The sequence below is a fragment of the Mercurialis annua genome, linkage group LG3 (assembly GCF_937616625.2).
Source record: "Mercurialis annua linkage group LG3, ddMerAnnu1.2, whole genome shotgun sequence".
Classification (NCBI taxonomy): Eukaryota; Viridiplantae; Streptophyta; class Magnoliopsida; order Malpighiales; family Euphorbiaceae; genus Mercurialis; species Mercurialis annua.
The window spans coordinates 68,785,513-68,811,362 of NC_065572.1; the positions used below are offsets into that span (position 1 = coordinate 68,785,513).

The following is a 25,850-nucleotide window of genomic DNA, read 5'->3' on the forward strand; positions in this document are numbered from 1 at the left end:
ACTTAATAAATATAGAAGGTTTATCTGATCCTTTTTCCTTTACAAAGCTGCTCTCTTTGTCAAACAATTAAGTAATGGCCCATTTTGCCTAAATAATTCATAAGATGTGTCCGGTGACTTTAGTTTTTTAAAAAGTGTTACAAATATCTCCATCCTAATACAATTATTTACTTTTTTAAATATTTATCCATTTTTAATAAAATATATATTTAAGATGACTTTTTTAAAAAATATATTTAAAGTTCATTATTTATTGTCATTATTTAAACTTTAAAAAAGTGAATTAATCAAAGTATTTAATTAAAATAAAATAAAAAAATAAAAATAAATTTATAAATTTTGAACTATTAATTGTATTTTTCTTTTAATTGTGTAAAAATATCAAAATTTGACAATTATTTTAGGATGGGCAAAATACTAACTAAAATTTATACATTTATTAAAAAAAGAATTTAAATTATTAAAGAATAATGTTAAATAAATTATATATGTTTTTAAATTTAATCACGAACTTTAAAATATGTCAAATGGATATTAAATACCCTATATCACTGAACTTATCTGCTATTATAGTATGGGTACTAAATTTTATTTTGTTATAAAAAGGTCACTGAGTTATACCTTTTATTACAACGGGAGGTCAAATTTTTGTATATGTTTGATACTTTTTACGAGTGATTAAACTAAAAAAACAAAATAATAATTTATAAATTTATCTAATATTACACCAATTATTAACTAATTATGGCAAAAAAGTGGAGACAGTTGAATAGTTGGTGTAATTGTCAGCTATAAATACACTCAGACTGACCCTCCATAATCTGGTCAGCTAGAGGATTCCATCAACATGGACCAGGAAGAGCTCTCTAGATCTTCATCTACTCCTCTAATAGTAAGCTACGGAGGTGGTGGTGAATGCGATGAGAATAATGTCGTCAACAAATTTTACTCAAAAGCAGAGATTATAACAGAATTGAAGAAGCAAATGAGGTTGGCCGGACCTTTAATTGCTGTTAGTTTCTTTCAGTATAGTTTACAGATGATATCAGTTATGTTCGTTGGCCATCTCGGTGAGCTTTCTCTCGCCGGCGCTTCAATGGCTACTTCCTTTGCCGGAGTTACTGGTTTCTGTTTTCTGGTGAGCCTAACTTTTTTTTCCTGTTTATATACATCTTCAGTTCTTCATCTATGATTCTGGCGTTATTTCCGATTCTTGGCATGTCTTAAATGCAGCTCCACCTATTCATTAAATCCACCACGTGTACACTTCTAAAATTTACATAAAAATGTTACTAATACTATCTACTAAATCGAGATATTATATGAATTATTACTTTATAAAAAAAATTATATTAAAAAATTAATGATAAAAAAAATTACTATATAACCTAATTAATGGTATAAAAAATGACAATAATATAAACTTACTATTTTTTTAGAAAAATTAACTTGTTATATTTTATAAATAAACTTAAACTTAAATAAATCTTTAATTTTTTTTTAAATCAATTGCCTACACGATAACTAAAAGAATTACCTTGCTTGTTTTTAAAAGTTCTTGAGTAAATTGGTTATACAAATAATTTTTTGAGAAATGTTAAACAACACAAAGTGGTTAAACACGAATTACACTACTTCTGGGCAAGTGAAGTCAATTAATACCAAATGGTTAAACTTCTATTGCCTGTGCTTACGTGTATAGTATAAGTTGGTGTTGTGTTTACATTTAAAAAGCAAATTTCAGTTTTTTTTCTTTTTATTATTTGTTATTTATTTTTTAACTCTTTATTTTATTATTTTATATATATTTGTTCTGTGGTTTATTTTATTAAAAAAAATCAATAAAAAATTATAAACCTGACTTTTTGTTTAAAAAAATCACTTAGTCATGAGGGGTGAGTTTCACATGCGGTGTGAGAGTAGGCGAGGGTGCATGAGGAATGTGTTCGACCCGGTTTGATATTTCGTGCCAATTGAGAGGCTTTTTTTATTTTTTGTTATTTTATTATTGGTTATTTATTTTATAACTCTTAATTTGTTGATTTGCAAAAAAATTAGTTTTTTTAATCTTGATAGTATTATCTGTTAATTATTTTATAATTTTTTATTTTATTTTTCTTTATTTTTTGTATTAATTAATTATAAAAACATTTATTTTAGCTAATTATACAATTAATATTCACAAAATTTAAAGATAGATGACTAAGTGATTTTCTAAACAAAAAATCAGTTTTATATTTATTTTATAACTTTTTAACAGGACAAATATATAAAATAATAAAATAAATAGTTAAAAAATAAATAACAAATAATAAAAAGAAGAAAAACTGAAAATTTGCTTCTTTAAGTGTAAACACAATACCAACCCCTACTATACACGTAAGCACATGCAATAGAAGTTTAACCATTTGGTATTAATTGCCTTCACTTGCCAAGGAGTAGTGTAATTCGTGTTTAACCACTTCGTATTGTTTAACATTTCTCTAATTTTTTTTGGTGGATTTGGTGAAAAAAATATTACAACATCACTAATATTTAGTAGTTTAGATTTTTAAAAACCTAAGTTCCATTTTTTAAAATAAAAAATACGTTAATCGAAAAATATAATAATATAAGGATTTGTGAAAATAAGAAGTATAAAACTGGAATTTTTACCAATACGATAATAATATTTGATCAATTGAGATAAAAGGCTTTTGTTGTGAAAATATTCCGGGATTGGGGGAGCGCATCGAACTTTTTTATTGGAGCTTAATCTCCAATAAGAGTTATCAAATATTATATATTAATTAATTATATTAAAACATTAAAGATAAAAAATATACTATTATATACTATTATATATATATATATATATTAATTATATTAATTATATTTTAGAAAATAAAATGTTACTAAATAATTTTTTAATATAAAATTTGTATTATTTAAAACTTGATTATTGATGTAAAAGATGTTCTATTTTTTATTATATAATATCGAGGTATTGTGTTTCGTTTTTACATTATCTTCTCGTAAAATTAATTATATAATGTTTTTTGTGTTAGTTTTAATATTTTTATGAAAAATAATGATTAGGGTATATTATATTCATGTGAAAAATTAATCTATAGTAATATAATACTTAAGTCTTTAATTAAATAAAAATAAACTATAAATATGAAATTGTAATTTAATTAAATAACAAAATATTATAAATAGTGATTTTATGACTAAAAACAAATCACCTAATTTGATAAGAAAATGTATGTATGAATAGAGAATTATGAGTCATCAAATTAATATTGATGACCTTTCTCGAAGATATGGAATCATCAAATATTAATTTAATGATCCTGTTGGAGATGCCCTGGATAGCTGGAACCCTAATAGTAATAATGCTATCAAATCTTCAATGGCTTATGTAAGACAAAATCCTGAAATAGAAAGCAATTTTCATATCCAAACTAAATATTTCATTCGTTACAAAATAATTAACTATTTTTTTCTTTTAATCCTTAATATTTATTTATTTTTAATAAATTACGATAGTTAAAATTAATTTTCTATATTATTTTTATTTAAAGTACACTGTTTATTGTCATTATTTCAAGAAAGTAAACTGGTCATTGTATTTTTTCAAGGATATAATATAAAAATTAAGAGAAAATTGTAGAAATTTAGAATATCAATTGTATATTTTTAGATTGTGTAAAAATAACAAAATTGATAATTGTTTTGGAACATAAGAAATATTTATTTTAAAATAAACTCAAACTTTTAATTAATCTTTGCTTAAAATCGGTAAACATACATATGTTTTCCGTAAAAACCGGCGAGTCGTGTTCATAAAATGGCACTGAGAAATTAATCATCCTGTTGGTTTATATTTCTTTATTTTATTCATCCTCCTTTGAGAGATTCTTAGGTAGACTCAGTCTACCACATCATCCGTAGGCTAACTTATCACATTATGACACGTCATTAAAATAATGGCACTGTCGTAATTTTGTTTATTACTTATTTACACTTTTGAATAGGAATATTATGATAGTGCCACTATGTTAATTACGTGTCATAATCTAATAGGTTTAGTCCACGGATGACGTGGTAGACTGAGTCTACCTAAGAATTTGTCCCTTTTCAAACGTGAATTTCCATCAATAATCAATAATCTCATTAATACTTCACCAAATTAACATCCTAATAATTAGTCATAGTAATCTAACAGATTATGTTAAAACTTGAACAAAGAAATCGTAACATGGGTGTAGATAACAAATCATCTTCATTAATTGCAAATTCACAAATTGATCAAATTAATTAATTTCACTTTTACTGTCAGCACAGCAGGGAATGGGAAGTGCATTAGAAACATTTACTGGACAAGCCTACGGAGCAAAACAATATCATATGCTGGGCGTACACTTGCAGAGAGCTATTATTGTTCTTGTACTTATCACCATTCCCATTTCATTTCTTTGGGCTTATTCTGGGCATATTTTCACGATCTTTGGACTAGACATGGAAATTTCAAATTACGCTCAAATTTACATCTTGTGGTTAATCCCTACCGTTCTTCCTTTCGGTATCCTTCAATGCCTAGTTAGATTCTTACAGGCACAAAAGCTTGTGCTTCCTCTGTTGATTGGTACAGGAATTAGTAGTTTAATGCATATTGTTCTGTGTTGGACGCTCATATTCAGATTTGGCTTTGGCCATAAAGGAGCCGCTCTGTCCATCGCCATTAGTTATTGGATCAATGTGTTGTTTTTGGCAATGTATATTAAGTTTTCGCCAGCATGCGAGAAGACTTGGATTGGTTTCTCCAAGGCTGGCAGGGAAAATCTTCTTGATTTTATAAAACTTGGAATACCTTCAGCTCTTATGATCTGGTGAGTTTCGTGCTATAGAGCCTAAATTGTTTCATTTTAAATGTGCAAATTGGCTCTCACTAAAGCCATTTTTGGTTTAGAAGTTAGGAGCTAATCAAACGGTTGAAATAAAAAAATAATTGGAAGAACGGTCCATTTCATCAAACAACTCTAGTAATAGTTTATGTTGCACAATTAACTTTTCAAATGGCATTGTATCAGTGTGGAATTCTGGTCATATGAATCACTGGTTCTGATGTCAGGTCTTCTTCCCAATCCAAAGCTAGAAACATCAATGATGTCAATCAGGTTCGTAAATCAATCAATTGATTTTAAACTAACAAAGCAACCATAACTGTATATGATCAACTCCTATATTATTTTATGTACAGTCTCAATACAAGCTCGTTGGTCTTCAGGATCCCGTTTGGTTTGGCAAGTGTTGTTAGGTAAACAAAGCTCAGTCCAGATTTAATTGTTTCCTCGGAATTTACAATGATTGATTAATACGTTTATTGCTTTGTGATAAAAGCACGAGAGTGTCGAATGAATTAGGTGCAGGAAAACCTCAATCTGCACGCCTCGCAGTTCATGTAGTGATATGGTTGGTAGTTATAGAGGGAGTTTTGTTAAGCCTATCTGCAGTTGCAGTTCGAAACATATGGGGTTACTTGTTCACCAAGGAACTAGAAGTTGTCACATACTTAGCTTATGTAATGCCAATACTTGCAGCATCCAACTTTATTGACGGAATTCAGGGCGTTCTTTCAGGTTAATTTTTAATCTCTCTATTAATTTTTATTTCATTTGATGGTTTATTAATACCCTAAAGCAATTAACTTTTTTTTTTTGAAAAAAGAATAGGCGTTGCGAGAGGATGTGGCTGGCAAAAAATTGGAGCTTATGTGAATTTAGGAGCTTATTACCTTGCCGGTGTCCCTTGTGCTATAGTTTTAGCTTTTGTTTTTCATTTTGGAGGAAAGGTAAATATAAATATTTATTTATTTTCTTTCGATTAGGAATTTTTGTAATTTTTGATAGAATCTTAAAAATGTAGGTTGACCTAATCTACATACTCTATAGTATTAATTATCTGTCTAAAGTCATGTTATTGTAAATTTTAACATCATAAACGCAGGAACTAATTAGAGCTAGTTTCATTGTAATTGTAGGGACTATGGATGGGAATAATTACTGGAAGTTCCCTTCAGGCATTTTTGCTATTAGTGATTACGATGCACACAAATTGGGAGATAGAAGTAAAATACAACGCCCCTTATTTTATAGTATATTATATATCAATAATTAAAGGGTTAATTCTAATCAAAAAATTTAAAATACTATTTTCCGATAAGTATATTTTAATTTTATAAACTAATCATTCATTTATTTATAAAATATTTAAAAAAATTCAGTTCGTTTCAATTATGACCATTTCGTAATTTATATTCTAATTTTGATGAGTTTTTAAATGAAAAAGGTTAAATTTGTTAGAATTAAAAATATTATAAAAAATGATATTTTTTTAAATAAGAAAGAGTGATTTGCTAAAAATAAGAATTTATTTATTAAAAATTGACTAAAATTAATATTTTTGAAAGTCTTAGTTAGAATTAACTTCATCCGAACTTTTTTTTAAAAAAAAAACATTAAGCTATAGTTTAACTACTGCAACTAAACCATCAGATCTCTTCTAATTACAGTATTCTTTAAATTTGTTTTTTCTTTTTTGCTTTTCTCAGGCCAAAATGACAAGAGATAGAGTTTATGCTTCCAACATCCGAAGCAATGAGAGTGACACACCCACTTTACTATAGAATTATATCCATGCGTACTTGTCATATTTGAGAATTATCTGTTTTAATTAAATTTTGATTATAAATTCATCTATTAAAAAAATTATTTGAAAGAATAATAATATTAATGTTTATAATTAACAATTATTTATAAATAAATTCCACATATCAAATCTATTTAACCAATTTGAAGAGAGAATGTTATTGCCATGAGTTTTGATTTGTTGCTTTACGAGACAGATAGCATACTTATTTTCTTCGTTCTGGTAAATGCATACATGATAACTGCAAATACAGATAGTTACAAAAAATAATTCAAATATTTAGGGGTACCATTAAATCGATATTTCTTGAAATTTTTAATAATAAAGTACATTTATCTTTTAAAATTCTTCAATATTGACATTGGGTCACAAAATTATGTGTAAAATGTGCATGAAAAATTACTAAATTTTCTCCCTAAATTTATAGTTAATTTATTACCAAATAACTAGAAATTTAACCATTTAACAATTTAGTTCATAATATTAATATCATAAAATAAATTAAAATTTACAAAATGAAAACAAAATAGTTATTATTTTCAATATAATAAATTTCACGGTGATAATTTTTCTGTCAATTTAAACCAAACCTTTTAATTTTCAATATACAGTGCGTTAGGCATATGAAAAATTATATTTATAAAAAAAATAATAATAACTAAAAAATTCTCTAACGTAAACTTGTTATAAAAATGATGTGGCGTAACAGTTTGATACTTGATAGGATAAACACTCAATTTTAGAATACCACTAGTATCAGATGTTAGGAGGCGATGACACTTGCTCTGTCCAGGAATATTTGGTTATCCACACACCTTGTTTTCTTGTTTTACACCTAAACTTTAAATATATACATACAATTACATTGCTTACGAAAAATTTACAAATGTTTTATTAGTTCACGTAAATTTTTGATAGAACTGGTACATCCTTAACCTAAATTATTAACTGGTTAATCGAACCATAGTTTAAAAACTTTAAATCCTTAACCTAAATAATTAAGTGTCAATTTTAAAATTTTAAATCTAAATATAAATTTTAAAATTGGTTAATCATATTTTTCAATTTGTATTCCAATATCAATTCATTTGATCAGTTTTTTTTTTACAACCCCTACTAATTTGTGATAATAAAAAAAGTATATTTTTTTTTTTGAAACTGAGTATAGATATACATAAAAGTTAAAACCACAATACGATACCGTGAATATAATACTCCTAAAAATCATGTGTATCGGATAAGGAAATACAATTAGAATGCTGAAATTGATATCTGTAAATTAGGAAATTCCTGATATCAATCCCAAGGTTCCAAATTCAAAGTCTCTAAATCCTAATACAATATGGTTTAACATTAGATTAGCCACTCACTTAGCACCCAACCGACTTATTTACACACCATTAAATACTCCAAAGTGCCAACTTTTCCATGTGCCTTCACATGCTTGCCAATTCATATACTCCAATTATACAAATCACAATCAAACAACTCTCCGGTTCATCATTTTTCTTACGACCAAACATGTTTGAAACAACAATTTCAAGAACAGTGCTACTGCTGTTCACAATCTTCCTTCCTTTTTCTGTTTCTGTTATGCACTACTCTACTGACAGTGCCGCCAACTGGCGGTTTACGGCTGTTCTGGCTGCTGGGCTCTTGTTAGTGTCGATATTGGTGGTTGTGGCGACGGCGCGTGCGACCATGTTGGCGTGGATCACTGTGCTGGTGATGCTTGCCTGCGCCGGGAAGCGTCGGAAGGTGCTTGTTCGACAGGGGAGGAAGATTACTACTGAAGTGATGTTGTTATTTACTTGTTCTAGGGCTGACCTGGAAAATCTTTAGCTTTTTTCGCTAACTGCTTTACTCTTAAATCGTTGCGCAAAATAGGTTTTCTTTTGTAAATTTTGATTTTCAAAATTGTTCTTCAAGAATTTTCTTATTCTTTCTTTGTATATGAAGTGACCAATTAATACAATTCACATATAATCTTGAATTTGTCTCTTAATTATTCTTGTAATTTTGTTTTTCTATGTTCCTCACCAAAAAAAAAACCCACATACAAAATCAATTTGAAATTATAAATATATGAATATATTTTATAATAATTGAATTTATAACTAATTCATCATTCATAAAAAGAAATAATTATCAATATTTTTATTTAGAAGGTGCAATTTCAAATGTCTTCAATTTCAAATATCATAAATTTTTATAATTTTTTTTTATCAAATAATTAATTTTGAAAAAATTATGAAAAATTATGACATGTAAAAAACATTTAAATTTTTTAAAAAACATTCATGAAAAGTATTTTTCATAAAAAAATACTATAATTCAAAAAAATTAATTATTGCTTAATTATAAAAAAATACAAAGAAATAATCAATATCAGATCATAATATAAAAATAGATGATTTTATTATTTAAAAAGTAATCTCTTATAAATATGCTTATTTTTAAAATTGAAAAATATTTTATTTTACATTGTACAGGTAAAAAAATATTTTCCTTAAAAGGAACTTTATAAGTTTATAGAACAAACCGCGTTAGCTCTTAAAATTCGACTTTCCAGAGTGGAAAAGGAAAGTGCATATTTGGAAATAAATAATGGAATGGTAAAAGAAAGGAGAAGAAGAGGCCCATTTTGATGAAAAGGCTACCCACCAACAACGGACGCTCAGTTCCTTTTTCCGTAGGCCTAATAGTAACGGGTCAGCCTATAATGCTAAAGGCCCATTTAAACGATATCACAATTTTCAGAGCCCAAACATCCATGTTATCATTGGGAGTAGGACAACTATTTTTTTTTTGTCAGAGATAACAATATATAAAAATATGTAAGAATGACCATCCCATGAAGAAAATGAGCCATTCTTTAAATAAATAATAATATGTGGACTTTGTAGCTACTATACGAGCCATCCAAATACACATTCATTTAACAAATTTAGATAAACCAAAGTTTAAATAATTTATTAAACAAACGGTAGAACGATAAAATAAATTGACAATAATAAAGATGACCAAGATACGTACCGTTTGGAGAAATGATATGATACTATAGTAGTACCTGATGCTGGAGGAGGCTTTCCGAATTATCTACCGAAAATAGGAGTTAGAGGGGCCGATTGGGAGGCCCCTCTTACAAAAAATTAAAAACTCTACAAAATAATAAATCAACTATGTGATATAGTCACCCACAAAGAGGAAAGAAACACCCAAATGGGAATGAAAATATTATGCTCCGTAATTACGCATATGTATTCTCCAATCTATTACTACCAACAAATTACGTTGATAAGAAGTATCATGACCATGTAAGGTTTTTGGATATACTATTTAAAAATGTCAGTTAATCAAAAAAATTATTTCAATTAATGCAGAACCTCATAAGAAATGTAATAACCTCACAAGAAGTACAGAATCTCATAAGAAGTACAATAACCTCACAAGGAGTATAAAACCTCACAAGGAGTACAATAACCTCATAAAGAGTACAAAACCTCACAAGGAGTACAAAATCTCACAAGGAGTACAATAATCTCACAAGGAGTATAAGATATTTGTGCGTTAGATTAATAGCAATGAATGATGAAATATATAAAATATGAATTCAAAAATGAAAATTAAAAACACATTTTTTATGTTTTTTTTAAACAATTGGTCACTATCAACTAATACAAGTTAAGAACCAGTTTTTATTTTGACATATGAAATAGTTATCGAAAAATATTCTAGCAAAATTTTGAAAAAAAAGTTCTCTCAACTTATTCGAATACATTCGAACAAATACGTAAAAAGTCGATTAAAATGACGGACAACGAGTACAATTCGTCGGGTAACGAGTATCGACGTTCGGAAACAATTTGTTCCGGCTTTTCCGAGATAAAAAATAATTTTTAAATTTTTTTTTTCTATTTTTTCGGTGTCCCCTCCGCCTGAAAAGGGGACGTCCGGCGTCCCCTCCGGAGGAGAGGACGCCGGACTTGACCGTCCGACGTGGGAGATCCACGTCCCCTCCTGAGGAGGGGACAGTGAAGTCCCACGTCCCCTCCTAAAGAGGGGACGAGAGGAGGGGACGCCGCCCCCCAAAAAAACTGAAAAAAAATTATTTATTTCGAAATTTTTTTTTAATAAAAACTTATCGGGATTTGTCAATCTTTATCTCGTTCAGAATCCGACATTGTCGTAGAATATGATGTTGAATATGGTTGAATGGGTTGAGAGGGTTTAGGTTTTTTTTTTATGATTTGGTTTTCTATTCAAAAATTGAAAAGGGTAAAAGGGTAATGTGCCTGTGCGGTATTAAGTAAAAACGGGCGGTGTTTAGCAATTCAGTTAACAATATCAACTGTTTATATAGTTTGACAAGAGCTAAATAGTGATTTGAAATAAGTTTAATGGTGACGGTGGTGATGGCAGTTATGTAAATTTCTTTGGAAAAAATGAAAATGAAAAACGGTTATTGACGGTTAGAATTGAAAAATTTGGTTGAAATGGAAGAAAATCAAGTTTATAGAATTCAATTATACAAAAATTCCTGCCGTTTCTTGGATTTGGATTTATGGAAAAAAATTCACACATGTATGTATTTTAGACCAGACGAAAATCAAAAAATGATCTCAGAAATATGAAAAGTATTATACCGGTGGAATTGGTGCCCATAAACAAGTTAATCAATGAACAATCAACATAGATCACACTTACTAACCCATTTTATCATCATTCATAACTGTTATTTCATGGCGGTACTGGGCAGAAGCGACGGCGGGGGCCAGAATAATCGCTTATCATAATTGTGTGATTTCAGATTTCCGACAAATACTTTTAATTGAAAAAGTAATAAAATGGACTTCTACATGAAAATTTATTTTTTCCCTGTGTATTCTGGATTTGCTAGCCTCTGTTTATATCATAATCAAACTTGATTTTTATAAGGTCTCTACGGTAGATAATTCATTCATTCATTATAATTCTTAAGTATAGCCAGTTATGGACCTCTAGTACTTTTTGATTCGTTGATTACCCTTAAGCCTTTAAATTACAAGTTTCATTCAAAATATCCTCGCATGTATGTAAAATCCTATCTTGCATGAATATGCAAAATGTTGAGAAGGAGAACAAGGTAACTACATTCTTAATAAAATAGGTTATAATTAAAAAGTTTCATATTTTAAAGGAACATACAATTAATGTTGAAAATGTAGAATTCAAGTATTCACACTTAAAGCATTTGTAAAAATTCCTATAAGTGGTTTTGAAAAATTGAAACTAACTACTATTAATCATTAGCAGTATAAATGTTATCACTATTAACAGTAGAAAAGAAACATCAAATTATAACAAAAAAACATGACATACCAAGAGAATGAGATACTATAGAAGTTTAAAATATTTAAAATAAAGTTACCGGAATTGGCAACCTTCGGCATCTTCAAACAGGCAGTTTTTTTCTAAAAGTGGTTGTCTATGACAGTAGATGTTGTCTTCAACATTCCCAAATGGCTATCGATATTCTGCGCTTAATTCATTGTAGAAGATAATTGGAAATTCTAAATTGCATGCAACAAACAGGAATAACTGTGATGGATTGATCATTTTCTGGAGAGAAATTTGACAAGAAATCAAAAACCCAACCCGTAACCGTTTTTTCATTTCTATTATTGAAATGTGAATTGCAGGTGGTTGGACTGTGATGAGAAATTTTTTAATGGACAACTAATTAAAATATGAGCAAATTACACATATGCATTTATATATATTATAGTTTATATTTTTATTCTTATAAAAATTGAACCATATAATTTTTTATTTTTAGTTTGTTAATATTTTTGTTTTCTTATCATTTTATTTCATTGAGTTTTGGTCTCACTCAATTAAATTAAAAATGTTCAATTTAAATTTATACTTTAAAACAAGATTAAATTTATAAAATACAAAATTAATAAAATAAATTTTTTAGTGTTTCAGATAATCAAAAGTAATTAAAAATTGGTAAAGTAAATAAATAAATTATTATGAGACTCTTCACATTTGATAATTAACACTTTAATTCCTCTTGTTTAAAAATCAAATGATACGGTTTCTCATTTTTATTTCCGTCAACAGTTTAGTCCTTTTATACATTTTTGGTATTAATCAACGAAATTAAAAAGCTTCGGGATGAATTAATTTTTAAATATGAGGATAAAATCATTAACAGAAACAAAAATGAGGGATGAAATCGTTGACATAATTAAAAATGAGAGACCATATAGTTTCATTAACTTGGTTGACTAATTTTGAAACAAACAAAAAAATTAAATTGTTGATATAAATAAAAATAAAGTACTGATATCATTTGATTTTTAAACATGAAAAATCAAAATATGAGTTATGTTGAAGAACTCATAATAATTTGCTCAAAAGAAAACAAAAAATTAAATCATATTGTTAAAAAAAAAAAATTATTCAACTTAAATTTTAAACCTCAAAAGTCAAATCTATAAACAAAAATTATCATCTAAGCCGAAATAACAAAATGGGTTTTATCGTCCGTATCTAAAACCTTGCTGTTAGCCAATAGATTCTGTCGACGTATGGAATCAACATTAACAACAATGAGCTGATTCTCACACAATCAATAAATTTGACTCTATCTTTAAATCAATTCCTTAATCAATAAGGTTATCTTCCTCAAAACGGAAATAAAATTAAAATAAAAATAAAATATTTCTTACCCAACAAGCCAATTAAACAAAAATCGTACTATAAAGAATCTATCCAAAAACACCCACTTAACGAAGTTTCATCAAACTCTTCTTCTTCTTCTTTTCTAACGCTAATAGCGGCTTACCGGTACGCTTTAGAAGTGTAATTAAACAGGGTCTCTTTTTTTTCTCTTTTAAGAATCATAATTCTCCTTTTAAATTTATTAGAGGGTTTTGATTTTGTTTTTGCGCGGCTTACTGGAACGCGTTTATTCTGTTCATCATGGAGTTCATGTTGAATCATAATATGGTGATCAAGGTACGTCCTTTAATTCTCTTGGTTTTATTTTAATTATTTAGCTAATTGATTCTTTAGATTATTTGTTGTGTTCTTGTTTACCATGTAATAAAGATTAAAGCTTTTTAATTCTGTCCTTGATTGTATGTTAATCATGGTTTAATAGCTTTATTTAGTCTATGGATGAAATTGGGTATATGTTTATGTAAGTTGTTTGCATTTTGAGAATTATGTAAAGGTTAAAGCTTTGAACGTTGCTTGGTGGAATTGAAAAGGGATGCTAATTAATTATGATATTTTGTGTTTGATTTCTGGGTTGATTCAGGCTAAGTATGGTGATACATTAAGGCGGTTTAGTGTTCCGATTAACCGGAATGGGCAGCTTCATCTTGACATGGCTGGACTAAGGGGAAAAATCCTTGGTCTTTTTGATTTCGCTCTTGATACTGAGATTGTTTTAACTTATATTGATGAAGATGAGGATGTGGTAACGCTTGTTAATGATGATGACTTAGTTGACATTATGAAGCAGCGTTTGAAATGTGTGAAGATCGATGTACAGCTTAAGGAGGATAAGTTTGCTAAGTCGTCGAGTGGAGCTTCAACACCTATGAGAGCTTCTCCAGTTCCATTGTGTAGTTTAGATCCTGGTGCTGCTGAGGTTTTGAAATCTCTACCGGAGCCTTTTCGTGGGGTTCTTACTAAGTTATCGACTGAGTTGGCTAAGAAGGCCTCTAGTTCTAATCCTGCGGTGGCTGAGGTTGTGGACTGTTTGTCGAAACTGTTGAATCCAACTCAGCGGTCTGGTGCTGGTGCTAGCTCAAGCACCAATGGAGGTGTGGGAAATCCAACGGCTTCAGGTGTGCCTGAGACTGCCCAGGAGGCTAATGCCGCTAAAGGTGTTAGTTCGGCGCCTTTTCGGCCTATCCCATCCCCTTTTGATTTGCCTTTGCATACAAACTCTGTACCTCCACCTCACATTAGACCATTTAACGTTGATAACTTAAAAGAAAGTATGAGAAGAAATATGAAAGGGAGTGTTCGTCAACCCATTTACTACGGCGCACCCTTTAATACTTTTAATTCAATGAAGCCGTTTGGCGGTGAATGCCCAATTAGTGGAATGCCTATGACGAGCAACACATTTCCTTCATCTCTCCCATTTCCTCAGGGATATTGTCCCGGTGATTCTACGCTTGGGATGTTTCATAAAGGTGTTCAATGTGATGGTTGTGGAGTTCTCCCAATTACTGGACCGCGATACAAGTCCAAAGTGTAAGATAAATATCTAGATATTTGTTTCCAAGGTGTTCAATGTGATCTGTTACATCTGTTTTTTTTTTGCAGTAGAGAAGATTTTGATCTTTGCAGCGTCTGCTTTGTACAAATGGGCAATGAAGCTGACTACAATAAGATGGACAGGCCAGTGCCTTATCGACATCCAAGGAAGGGGCTTGCTGATCCTGTATGTATACTTCCCATGACATTTATGTTGCATGGTTAACTTAATCAATGGCTCGTATTCTTTTGCTGAATTAACTTTCCCGTTTCCCATATATCAGGTCATGAAACAGTCTGTTCTGAACGCATTCCGGGCTAATAAGCTAGACAGCCGCTTTATTTTGGATGTGAATGTATTTGATGGCACTATGATGGCTGCATCAACTCCATTTACCAAGATTTGGCGGTTGCGTAATTGTGGCCGCATTGCCTGGCCTCAGGGATCCCGGTTATTGTGGATTGGGGGAGACAAAATCAGCGAGGCATCTTGTGCAGAAATAGATGTAGGCATTCACATTTTTTTAAATTGCCATTTTACTTTTTTCAATTTATTTTTTTAATTAACTTTGAGACTCATTTTTATTTTTTTGGTTTCATCAATTCCTGCCAGATTTGTTCAAGTGGTTTTCCTGTGGATGGGGAACTTGATATTGCGGTTGATTTTGTTGCTCCAAAATTAAGTGGTCGATATCTTTCATACTGGAGGATGGCAGACCCATCAGGTGTAAAATTTGGGCAACGTGTCTGGGTTCTTATCAATGTAAGCCCATTGTTAGTGCTTGCCTTTACTTCTGTTTTTCAGGTTTTCAGGACATATAGAAGGTGAAATTTATTATTTTTGTTTCTAGGTTGTTGATTCCATGAAAGACCCAGCTTCTGATGGAGTTCAAGGTTTTAATTTGAATATGCCACCCGAATGCTCTGGCACCAAATCCCCTGAAATCGTTAATATGAATGGTCAGCCAGCTAGGCACATTGGAATTGATCGTTATACTACCCCTCCCACAGTGTTTGTTCCAATGAAGCCTGAGGTGGATGCTGAATTGCCAGAGAAGGAGCAGGAGCTTAACTTTCCCATAAACAACTCTCTGTTAGTTGGCGATGGTCTGTCTGCCCCTGCTTCTTCCATGGCGTCCCCTTCTATGTCATCTCCAGTGGCCTCCCCTTCTGTGTCATCTCCCGTGGCTTCCCCTTGTATCTCATATCCTGTTGTAGACTTGTCTGAAGCAGGGCCCTCTGAAGCTGTTGCTGCAGTGGATATCCCAACTTCATCTGAAGAGGCTGATAACCTTCATATTGAGACGACTCTTCTCAAAGAACTTGAGGAGATGGGCTTTAGGCAGATCGATTTGAACAAGGAGATCCTGAGGAGCAATGAGTACAACTTGGAGCAATCAGTGGACGAACTCTGTGGTGTTTCCGAGTGGGATCCAATTCTCGAAGAGTTGCAGGAGATGGTTAGGTCTTCCTCCTACTTACGGTTAATTCTGATATGTAATATTATCGATTCTTACAGTTTGTGTTTTATGGTTCGGTTGCAGGGTTTTGAGAATGATGAAATGAACAGGAAGCTGCTTAAGAAGAACAACGGAAGCATCAAGGGTGTAGTGATGGATCTCCTTACAGGCGGAGAGAAGGCTTGATTTGATGCACTAATTCCCTTCTGAAACGTTTTATCTATTTAGAGAATAAATGTAGTCTTAAGTAGAATTAAGACCGGTTGCTGAACATTACTAGTTCTATTATGTGGATAGTCTTGGTTATGTTTTTATATTATGGATTATATTCTGTTATTATAACGTTGGACTCTGTTAGAAATATAATGCCTGCTTCTCTCCTGTGGTTGTGGTCTGTTTCACAGATAATATTCGACGCAATGCTTGGGTCATATGTTTTCGCACAGAGACATTAATTGCGTGAAATAATCACTCATGTTTAACGGGACTGCATGTAGTTCTCGATGCATCGAGTTTTGGTATCAGTCATTTTTGTGTTGCAGTAATTTACTTTTATCCCGAATTTTTCCTGGTAAATCATTGATATTTAAAAATAAAGAAATAGAAGGTGAGTCATAATTGTGTCCCCAATGTTAGGACATAGATCAGTTTGCATGTGCCATTGATAGTTTATTACTCACACTCGTCTCTGTTCTCTTTATTGAACAGACGCAATCAACTCCATGATTTTGTCTGTAGATCAAGAGTTAACTTCTGTACGTACAAGCAAAGATTATTAAATTTACTTTCTTCAGTGGGTCATGGAATTTTTGTGATAAACAAATAATAAAATATGCCTCTCTTTAATTATTTTCCCCTTTCTTGGGGAGTTTCCTCTCTCTTCATATAGTAACCTCTTTGGACTTTGAGCTTCAAATCTTGCTTTTTTGGCCTCTCTCTCAACTGCACATGTGGGTGATGGATATGCTATTAAAACCACAAATCTGTGATCTTTTTGTAAGTGGGTGTTGGTCTTGAGATGCGGTTGTTAGCAGAACATAAGCACAGACTTCAGAGCATATCTGGTTATCCCTCTGTTCAGCTGTCAGCTTATCCACTTGAAAATGAGGTTTTCAAAGTTTGAGGTGGTCTATATGATGATTTTAGTACAAAATGTATGATTGTTATTAGTAGTTGAACTAGGAAAAGTTGCTGTCTTTTAGTATAAAGATGGAATCTGGGAATAGGTTTTATTCATGTGATGAGTTCAAATTGGATAATAAATGGTTGATTGATGCAAAACATCTTTTTGTTGGTCCAAGAATTGGAGAAGGAGCTCATGCTAAAGTTTATGAAGGAAAGTAAGTTAACAATTCTTTTCAAATTTAGATCTTTTTATCCTTGTTATTATAAAATCCGACTGTCGCACTTAACTTGGTCGATTTTTCTTCAGATATAAAAACCAGACTGTTGCCATAAAAATTGTTCATAGAGGAGAAACTCCGGAGGAGATCGCGAAGAGAGAAGCTCGATTTGCAAGAGAAGTTGCAATGTTATCGAGGGTTCAACATAAGAATTTAGTGAAGGTCACATTTGATTTTATTTGCTTTACATGTAAATGTTCAATATGTTATAGCAGTGAATCCTGAAATCTTGTATCTTCCACAGTTCATGGGTGCTTGTAAGGAACCCGTAATGGTCATAGTTACTGAGCTTTTATCAGGAGGGACATTGCGAAAATACTTGCTGAACATGCGTCCGAGGTGCTTAGAAACTCATGTCGTCATCGGTTTTGCTCGTGACATTGCTCGTGGGATGGAATGCTTGCATACTCATGGGATCATACACCGTGATCTGAAACCGGGTAAGCTTTTTATACTTTATTGACTAAGAAACTGTAATGTGATGCACGAGATTTCGTAATTACCTTGATATCATTTTGCAGAGAACTTGCTGTTGACTGCTGATCACAAAACTGTCAAACTGGCAGATTTTGGGCTAGCAAGAGAAGAGTCCGTAACAGAGATGATGACTGCAGAAACAGGAACGTATCGTTGGATGGCACCGGAGGTACTTTTATGGGCATTGATTAATTTTTAAGTGAGAAAATAACAATTGCTTGCTTCTGTTTTTGAGTAGTCCTTAATTGTGCAACTATTTGATGGCAGTTGTACAGTACTGTTACATTAAGACAAGGAGAAAAGAAACATTACAATCATAAAGTGGATGCCTATAGCTTTGCAATTGTGTTATGGGAGCTCATACATAATAAGTTACCATTTGAAGGCATGTCGAATCTCCAGGCAGCATATGCAGCAGCTTTTAAAGTAACTATCTCGACTCTAGTCTCGATATCTTTATCTTGTTTCTACGGTTCGTTAATTGATAACTTAAGACATGGATTACTCTGGTGCAGAATGTGAGGCCTAGTGCCGAAAACCTCCCGGAGGAACTGGCAATCATTCTAACATCATGCTGGAAGGAGGATCCCAATGATCGACCGAATTTTAGCCTGATAATCGAAATGCTCCTTAATTTTCTTGCTGCTATTGCTCCGCCTAAACCAGCTATTCCTCATCGAATATTCACTTCTGAGAATAACTTCTTGGCGCCAGAATCACCGGGTACAAGTTCCTTGATGGCAGTACGTGATGATGCTGTGGAAACCCCCAAAGCAACATTGGAAAACCAGCCAAAAGGTTTATTCTTTTGCTTCAACCAGTGTTATTAATCCGTTAAAAGAAACACGAATGACTGCAACCCTTGTCCTTCTTTGAGGTCGAACGTGGTTGGAGCGAGATTAGTAGAATGTAGGCTTTAGTCTCGGGGGTATATTTTTGCTGACTGCTTAAATATTCAATAAATTCTCATTTCTTCCATTTCCACACTGTACTTATATGACGCTGATGTTAAATTAACTGCCTTCATAGGGTCATAATAGTAGAACATAACTCCGCGTGGAGTAGCAGGTTGCGGTTATGATTCAATGTACATATAATCAAAATGTGTAAGATGGAGGTTGACTCGACACCAACTTTGGTTAGAAAACTACGAAATAAACAGTTAATTGGGAGATAAACAGATGTTAAAACACGTCTCTGAACTTGCTAGCTAGTTACCAGTAGTCATTGCAGGAACACGACCCTTCTTTAAAGTGATGGAAGCGATTTCTATCCCTGAGGATAATTTCTCTGTTATATACCTTCGATATTATTTTTGCTGCATTGTGACAATCTGTACACACTCTGAGATTTTTAGATACTCTAATCGTAGTTCTGGGAGGCGTTTTTAAAATACCAAATGCAATGGCCAGCTTCTCACTATGATGGGACACTGCCACTTCCTTATCAGCTTCCTCTGCATCTAGTCTTGCATATGCTGTGTTGGGGACATATCCATCAGACTTGATTCGTTTCATTATATCCTCAGTGGCAGCATAAACTTCTTTCATCGGATGAGCTTTCTCTTCAGCCAGAAATTCATATATCTCTCCATCTAACTCAATTGAGCTACAACCAGGTGCTTTCTTGATCCGCTTCTCTTTCATCTGATTCCTGGTTTTTATTGCGTCCTCCAACCTACCCCGCTGATGCATAAATATTTGACAACAGAATGTAATCCCCGCTATGCATTGGTTCTAAACTAACTAAATGTTTAGCTGCTACTTCCCCTATTTCGATATTTTTATGAGCTCTGCAAGAAGCCAGCAATGTTCTCCATATAACGGCATTGGCTGGTATGGGCATTTTCTTGATGAATTGATAAGCTTCCTCAATCAATGCAGCTCTGCCTAGAATATCTACCATGCACCCATAGTGTTCCATCCTTGGTTTAATACAAAATTCTTTACTCATACTGTCAAAAAACTTGCGCCCCTCATCAACCAGACCCACATGACTACATGCGGAAAGAACTCCAATGAAAGTAACATCATTTGGTTCGACATCATTTTCACGCATCAATTGATAGAACTCAAGAGCCCTTTTACCCTGTCCATTATTAGCAAGACCCTGAATTAGAGCTGTCCATGAGTATACATTTTTCACAGGCATCATCTGAAACACTTCAACTGCATTATCTATTTGTCCGCATTTTGCATAAAAGTCTATCAGAGCCGTCCCAAGTGTGACAGTGATCTTCATCCTCTTCCTCCTAATATACAAGTGAATCCATTTACCAGTCTCCAATGCTCCAAGGGCAGTGCAACAAGAGAGCACACTCACCATAGTTACCTCATTAGGATCCAAATTCGCCATCTGCATCTCATTGAAAAGATCAAGTGCCTCCTGGCATCTCCTTGCTTGACTATAACCAGAAATCATAGCACTCCATGCAACAACATCCTGTTGACCCATTCGATCAAACAATCTTCGCGCTTTATCCACCTCACCACATTTCGCATACATATCAACAAGAGCAGTTACTAAATTCACATTCGCATCAAGCTTATTTTCCCTCACATACTCCGCAATCCACTCTCCCAATTCTACATCAACCAATCTACCACAAGCCGCCAAAACGCTAATTAAAGTAACATCATTAAACCTAACCCCCAACTCTTTTATTTCATAAAATAGCCTCACAACATCCTCGTAATACCCACTCTTAACATACCCAGAAAGCATTGAATTCCACGCGAAAATATCTCTCTTAGGCATTTTATCAAACATTTCCCTCGCAATCTCAATTTCACCACAATTCGCATACATATGAATCAAAGTGTTCCAAACAATACAACTAGACCCGAACCCACATTTCACAATCTGGGCATGAATCTGTCTCCCTTCTTGTCTCCCACGCAATCGAGAACAAGCTTTTAAAACAGAAGGAAAAGTGAATTCATTAAACGGCACTGAATTTTCAAGCATTTGTTTAAAGAACTTCAGAGCTTTTTGAGGAGAATGTTTTATAGTGAAGGCCCTTATCATAACATTATAAGCAGAACAATCAGGGGTTTGAATTTCTTCGAAAATGGAGAGTGCGTATTCCATGGTGGTGGTGGGGAGGATAATGGCGGCGGATTCTAGAAGATTCTCGGTGACTGAAGAGTCGAGATGGCGGCGGGTTTTGAGAAGGTGGGCGTGGACTTGATTTAGGTCTTTGACTGTTTTGCATTGTTGTAGGATTAGGGTTTTTGGGTTGTCTGGAAATTGGGTGATGGTGATTAATGGAGTCGGAATATTGGCGGGAAATTGAGCTAGTGTATTAGCAGCCATTTTTCTTTGGGCTGTTCTGGTTCTTGAAACGTTTATAATACCGTTACAAAATAACAGTCAAACTGCCAGGTATATGGACTTGCGGGCGGTCCATATCCCGGGATTTGACAGTGGTCTTGAGTTTCGGCTCATGGGTGAGTCCTCGTCACCAAAAAAATAACACTCAAACAATGTCGCTTTATTTTGTTCTTCCAATGTTCAATGATTTACATCAAAGAATATTTTGATGCTCTTCTTTTCTTGGCACTGATTCCTCTAAAATAAAAATTATGTTGATACTATCCTGATATTTAGGCAATTTGGCAGATGATGGTAGAATCAGATGCAACTTTATCTCCAAGGAATAAAGCTACACAACATTCTGTCTATAAATTCAATTTGATCTATCTTTTGATCAATTAAACTAAGTGAAAATCATCACGAAATGGCTGAATCCTCAGTCTACTACACCAGGCAACATGGTTGGGACACAACTTCTACTGACTACCATATCCATGTTGCGACTATGGAGAGGATGACTACTATGCCTTCTGATGTGCCTCGCTATCCGAATGTTCACCGGGTGTTCAACAACATGGTCATTTTAGAAAAAGAAGAGGAAGCTGAGGTTATCCAGCACGAGCGTACCCAGAAGAAGAAGCAGCAGCGAAATCCACCTAAGGCTGTTAAAAAGGTCCATATGATTGAGAAACGAGAAATGATTCCCCAAGTTATAGTTGAAGAAGAGAGTATTGATTCGGAAACTGATGGGTTTCTCAGGCAGAAGCATAAGGGATTTGAGCTATGCAAATGGAAAAGTTTCAAGATGCATTAATTCATTATTAGGCTTAAGAAACATGCATGTTCGCGTTAACAGGACAGGGAAAGTATCCCATGTTGCTTTAGTGTTTCTAGCACAGCTTTATATCTGAATAAAATTGCCTGTCTTAAATTTGTTACTAAAGCAGAATTTCTATCTGTGATTATTTATATATGTGGATTTGTATTGTATATATCTATAGCATTTGGCTGGTTTCATGTACTGACTTGCCTATGAATATAGCAATTACTACTACATTACAGATTAAGCTGAATACTCTCCAGCAATCAATCAGGTGCCCCTTCGACTCCTTCGTAAAATATTTTATCTCAAATCTGAAAACAAAGAACAGATGCTAAGCCAGGTAATACAATTATTTCCATTTAAATCTCAGAAGTGATATGAGCAAAATAAAATTGTATTCAAACCCTCTGCTGGTGTTTTACCCAGAGATTACTATGACACTACTGTACTGTATATATAGCTATGATATCATTAATCATTTCATCATGTCTTGTCTTAGATTATTACGCAGGAAACATTGAACAAATCTGTGAAATTAGTGAACATCTGATTTAATTTTCAGAAATTTGTTTATTTAGGAGACTTATTTGCAATTTTTGTATGACAATCTGAGATTTTTTTACTATACCTTCTTTCAATTTCGACATACTTTGAATCATGCCTATTTTTGTGGTAGTCTACTGATTGAACAAGCTAATAGAAGACTACGAACTAATATTCGTGCGTTATCTAACAGTTCAAGGTTAATTATCCTTTCGACTACAAGTTTTGCTGCATCAGCTAGCTTAACATGCGGTTTTGCAGCAACAAACTCTTGGTAAAAGTTAGTTCATGAGATATGACCGAAACATCCGCACCACGATGGAATAGGATGCCATGCACAAATTGTTCTTGATACAAGGACATCGGCCAAAGTTTCTGATTCTATTAATCAGTATATGAACCAACTTAGTTTGTGGTCACAGATACCTTATTCCCCTGCTATTTCCTATGGCCTGACATCATGTCGGAACGCTTAATATTCTTCATTTTGGAAAGCTACAATATTATGACAATTCAGTGATATCTTTTGAAATATGCCGGAGAAAGAACTAATTATATTCTTATATGATATTGACAAATTGAGGAACAGAGTAGAAATTAATGTTTTATCTACAAGTTCCTGTTCTGAACACTTGAACAGCATTAGCAGTTTAGCACAATAAACTAAAAAGACTATGTTTCAGGTTTTCCTATGAAGAACCTTACAGTTAACACTTACAAAAATCAGAGTTCTTTACTGGAAAACTTGAAGAAAGGTTGAAAAATAATAGAATCAAAATTGATTGTTATATATCTCTTGGAGGGTAATCATTCTCTTCGAATCGCCTTGATGACAAACGATTAAACAAACTTCTAAGACTATTCTTACTCTCTTTTCGCTTTGTCCGAACACTGCTCCGACTCCGATAATCTAACAATCCCGACAAAGGCTCATCATCTAACAACACCATACCGCTTTCTAACCGTTTAGCCATAGAAACAATCTCATAAGAATCAAGCAAAGATTGCTTGAAATCCCAATCTCCACTGCTAGTACTACTGCGAGCACCTTCCCCATTCAAAACCATTAATGACAATGATTTTTTCTTGTTCATTGCTTCTACCTTAAATCTTGACGGCTTGGTCTGAAAATTCTGACGATGAGCATCGTACTCATTGGTTGGTTTGGTTGGTCTAGAAGTGCCGGAATGACCATGCCATGCTTGAGCAACTGCTTTGAGGATTTCAAGGTAGGGATCATCATCTTCTTCCTTATGCTCTGATAATGTCTTCATGGTTTCATGATTTGTCAAATTCAAAGTAGAACCGTATGTTTATTGGTAGATAGATAGTAGACGGGGACCTTTTTTTTCTTTTTGATAATATTTTTGAAGGCCAGCGATGGATAGGCCGTAAAGGGATAATGTTGAATTTGTTTGAATATGGGTACTTGATTTTGTTGTGGACCTTGTTTTTCTTTTAGTTGAAATTTTATTCGATTATTTTACAGCAAAGTAATTATGAATTGATCAAATTGTAAGGTAATTTTGATTTATTTTTTCAAGTAAGATTTGTATATCAACCTCTTTTTTTTTTAATTAGAGAGGGTGAATGCTTGTGTGAAGAATTGAATCTACGACCACCATTTGAACTATAGTTCGTTAATCAACCCTTCATTTCAAGTAAAATGTATATTTTAAGGCTTGTTTTGTCCAAAATGTCCATTTTAAAAATATTTTTACTCAAAACTATGGCTTTGAATTTTTTTGATCTTTTATTCCGATTTTAAGGAGAAAAATGAACATGTGTCCATAAAATTACATGTTATTCACAATATTTACATCTAAAGATAAAGGTATTTTGCAAAACACCAATATTCTTACATCAAATTGAAGCTATATATTTAACATAATAATTTTGAATGATATATATAAACTTTACAATTTTAGTTTTTTTTATTATACTATAAAATAAGAGATATAAACAATGAAATTTCAGATTGTTAAATATAATAATTTTATTGTAATGTTTAAATATTAAAATTTCAAGTTAAAATTGTTACTCCTGTTTATTTGTATTTTTATTGCAACTAGTTTCGCATTACGTGTTATGCACGTGGCTCGTAACGTACTGAATTTATTCTTGTTTTGGTTTTATAATAACCATAATTAAATAATGGCTTAATCACCAAAAAATGTCAAACCTATACGTTTTGTGTCAATTATAGCCAAACCTTAAAAAATCACAAGATTTAGCCAAACCTTATATGTTCTGTTTCTTTTTTAGCCATTTTTGAATCGAACCGGTTTTTCTGACACCGTGTCGTCCACGTCACCGCCAACTAAGCAATTGGCTGGCATGACAGCTGAAATATTTAAATAAGGTTTGGCTATAACTGACACAAAAAAATAGGTTTGGTATTTTTTGGATGAATAAACCTAATTTTAAATTCAAGCCAATTTTTAAATTTAATAATTAATAAATTAATTATATCATTATGAAAGTTATATATATTTAAAAATAATTAATATTTACCTATTTAATACTAATTAAAATTAATTTTAATTTTTTATTAAACCTATTTAAATCTAATAAATTTATATTTTAATATATTTTAATGAATACTCCCTCCGGTTCGTAATATTAGTCGCATTTGGAAAAAAAATTTGGTCCATAATATTTGTCGCATTTGGAATATCAAGATAAATTTTATTTTATATTCCAGATTTACCCTTAATAAATGTACATTGAAATAATACAATACACAAACAAAGAATGAATAGTGCAATTATCAAAAAAAAAAGAATGAATAGTGCAACTTCCAAGAATTCATCTCTCTCGCCTACACAAACATGCACATATATATACTGTATGTTAGTTTCAACTCCTTGT

At 32.2% G+C, this 25,850-nt stretch overlaps 4 protein-coding genes and 1 pseudogene across 7 annotated transcripts; 3 read left to right on the forward strand and 2 right to left on the reverse strand.

Moving 5' to 3' along the window:
- Positions 1–824: 824 nt before the first annotated feature.
- Positions 825–6,772, forward strand: LOC126673112 (protein DETOXIFICATION 16-like). Of its 4 annotated transcripts, none has more exons than XM_050367099.2 (8): positions 825–1,138; positions 4,333–4,874; positions 5,076–5,162; positions 5,246–5,302; positions 5,386–5,624; positions 5,718–5,836; positions 6,026–6,112; positions 6,596–6,772. In XM_050367099.2, exons 1-8 carry the CDS (start codon positions 848–850, stop codon positions 6,668–6,670), a joined length of 1,497 nt encoding a protein of 498 aa, XP_050223056.1. In that variant the 5' UTR covers positions 825–847; the 3' UTR covers positions 6,671–6,772. The 4 variants fall into 4 exon arrangements, with proteins under 4 accessions (XP_050223056.1, XP_050223055.1, XP_050223057.1 ...); XM_050367098.2 differs by having other exon boundaries at positions 4,330–4,874; positions 6,596–6,766; XM_050367102.2 differs by having other exon boundaries at positions 1,046–1,138; positions 4,325–4,874; positions 6,596–6,765.
- Positions 6,773–13,373: 6,601 nt separating this feature from the next.
- LOC126673918 (protein JOKA2) lies at positions 13,374–16,799 on the forward strand. The gene is made up of 7 exons (XM_050368235.2): positions 13,374–13,701; positions 14,006–14,955; positions 15,028–15,145; positions 15,243–15,464; positions 15,572–15,721; positions 15,810–16,418; positions 16,503–16,799. The coding sequence occupies exons 1-7, from the start codon at positions 13,666–13,668 to the stop codon at positions 16,602–16,604; spliced, it is 2,187 nt and encodes a 728-aa protein (XP_050224192.1). The 5' UTR covers positions 13,374–13,665; the 3' UTR covers positions 16,605–16,799.
- A 252-nt stretch (positions 16,800–17,051) lies between these two features.
- Positions 17,052–22,556, forward strand: LOC126673920 (serine/threonine-protein kinase STY13-like). Its single transcript, XM_050368237.2, has 7 exons — positions 17,052–17,758; positions 17,851–17,983; positions 18,066–18,261; positions 18,343–18,467; positions 18,566–18,724; positions 18,814–21,747; positions 21,920–22,556. The coding sequence occupies exons 1-6, from the start codon at positions 17,628–17,630 to the stop codon at positions 19,126–19,128; spliced, it is 1,059 nt and encodes a 352-aa protein (XP_050224194.1). The 5' UTR covers positions 17,052–17,627; the 3' UTR covers positions 19,129–21,747; positions 21,920–22,556.
- LOC126673919 (pentatricopeptide repeat-containing protein At1g08070, chloroplastic-like) lies at positions 17,939–21,613 on the reverse strand (annotated as a pseudogene).
- Positions 22,557–23,764: 1,208 nt separating the features above from the next.
- LOC126672911 (uncharacterized) lies at positions 23,765–24,253 on the reverse strand. Its single transcript, XM_050366861.1, has one exon. The coding sequence runs from the start codon at positions 24,251–24,253 to the stop codon at positions 23,765–23,767; it is 489 nt and encodes a 162-aa protein (XP_050222818.1).
- Positions 24,254–25,850: the final 1,597 nt, after the last annotated feature.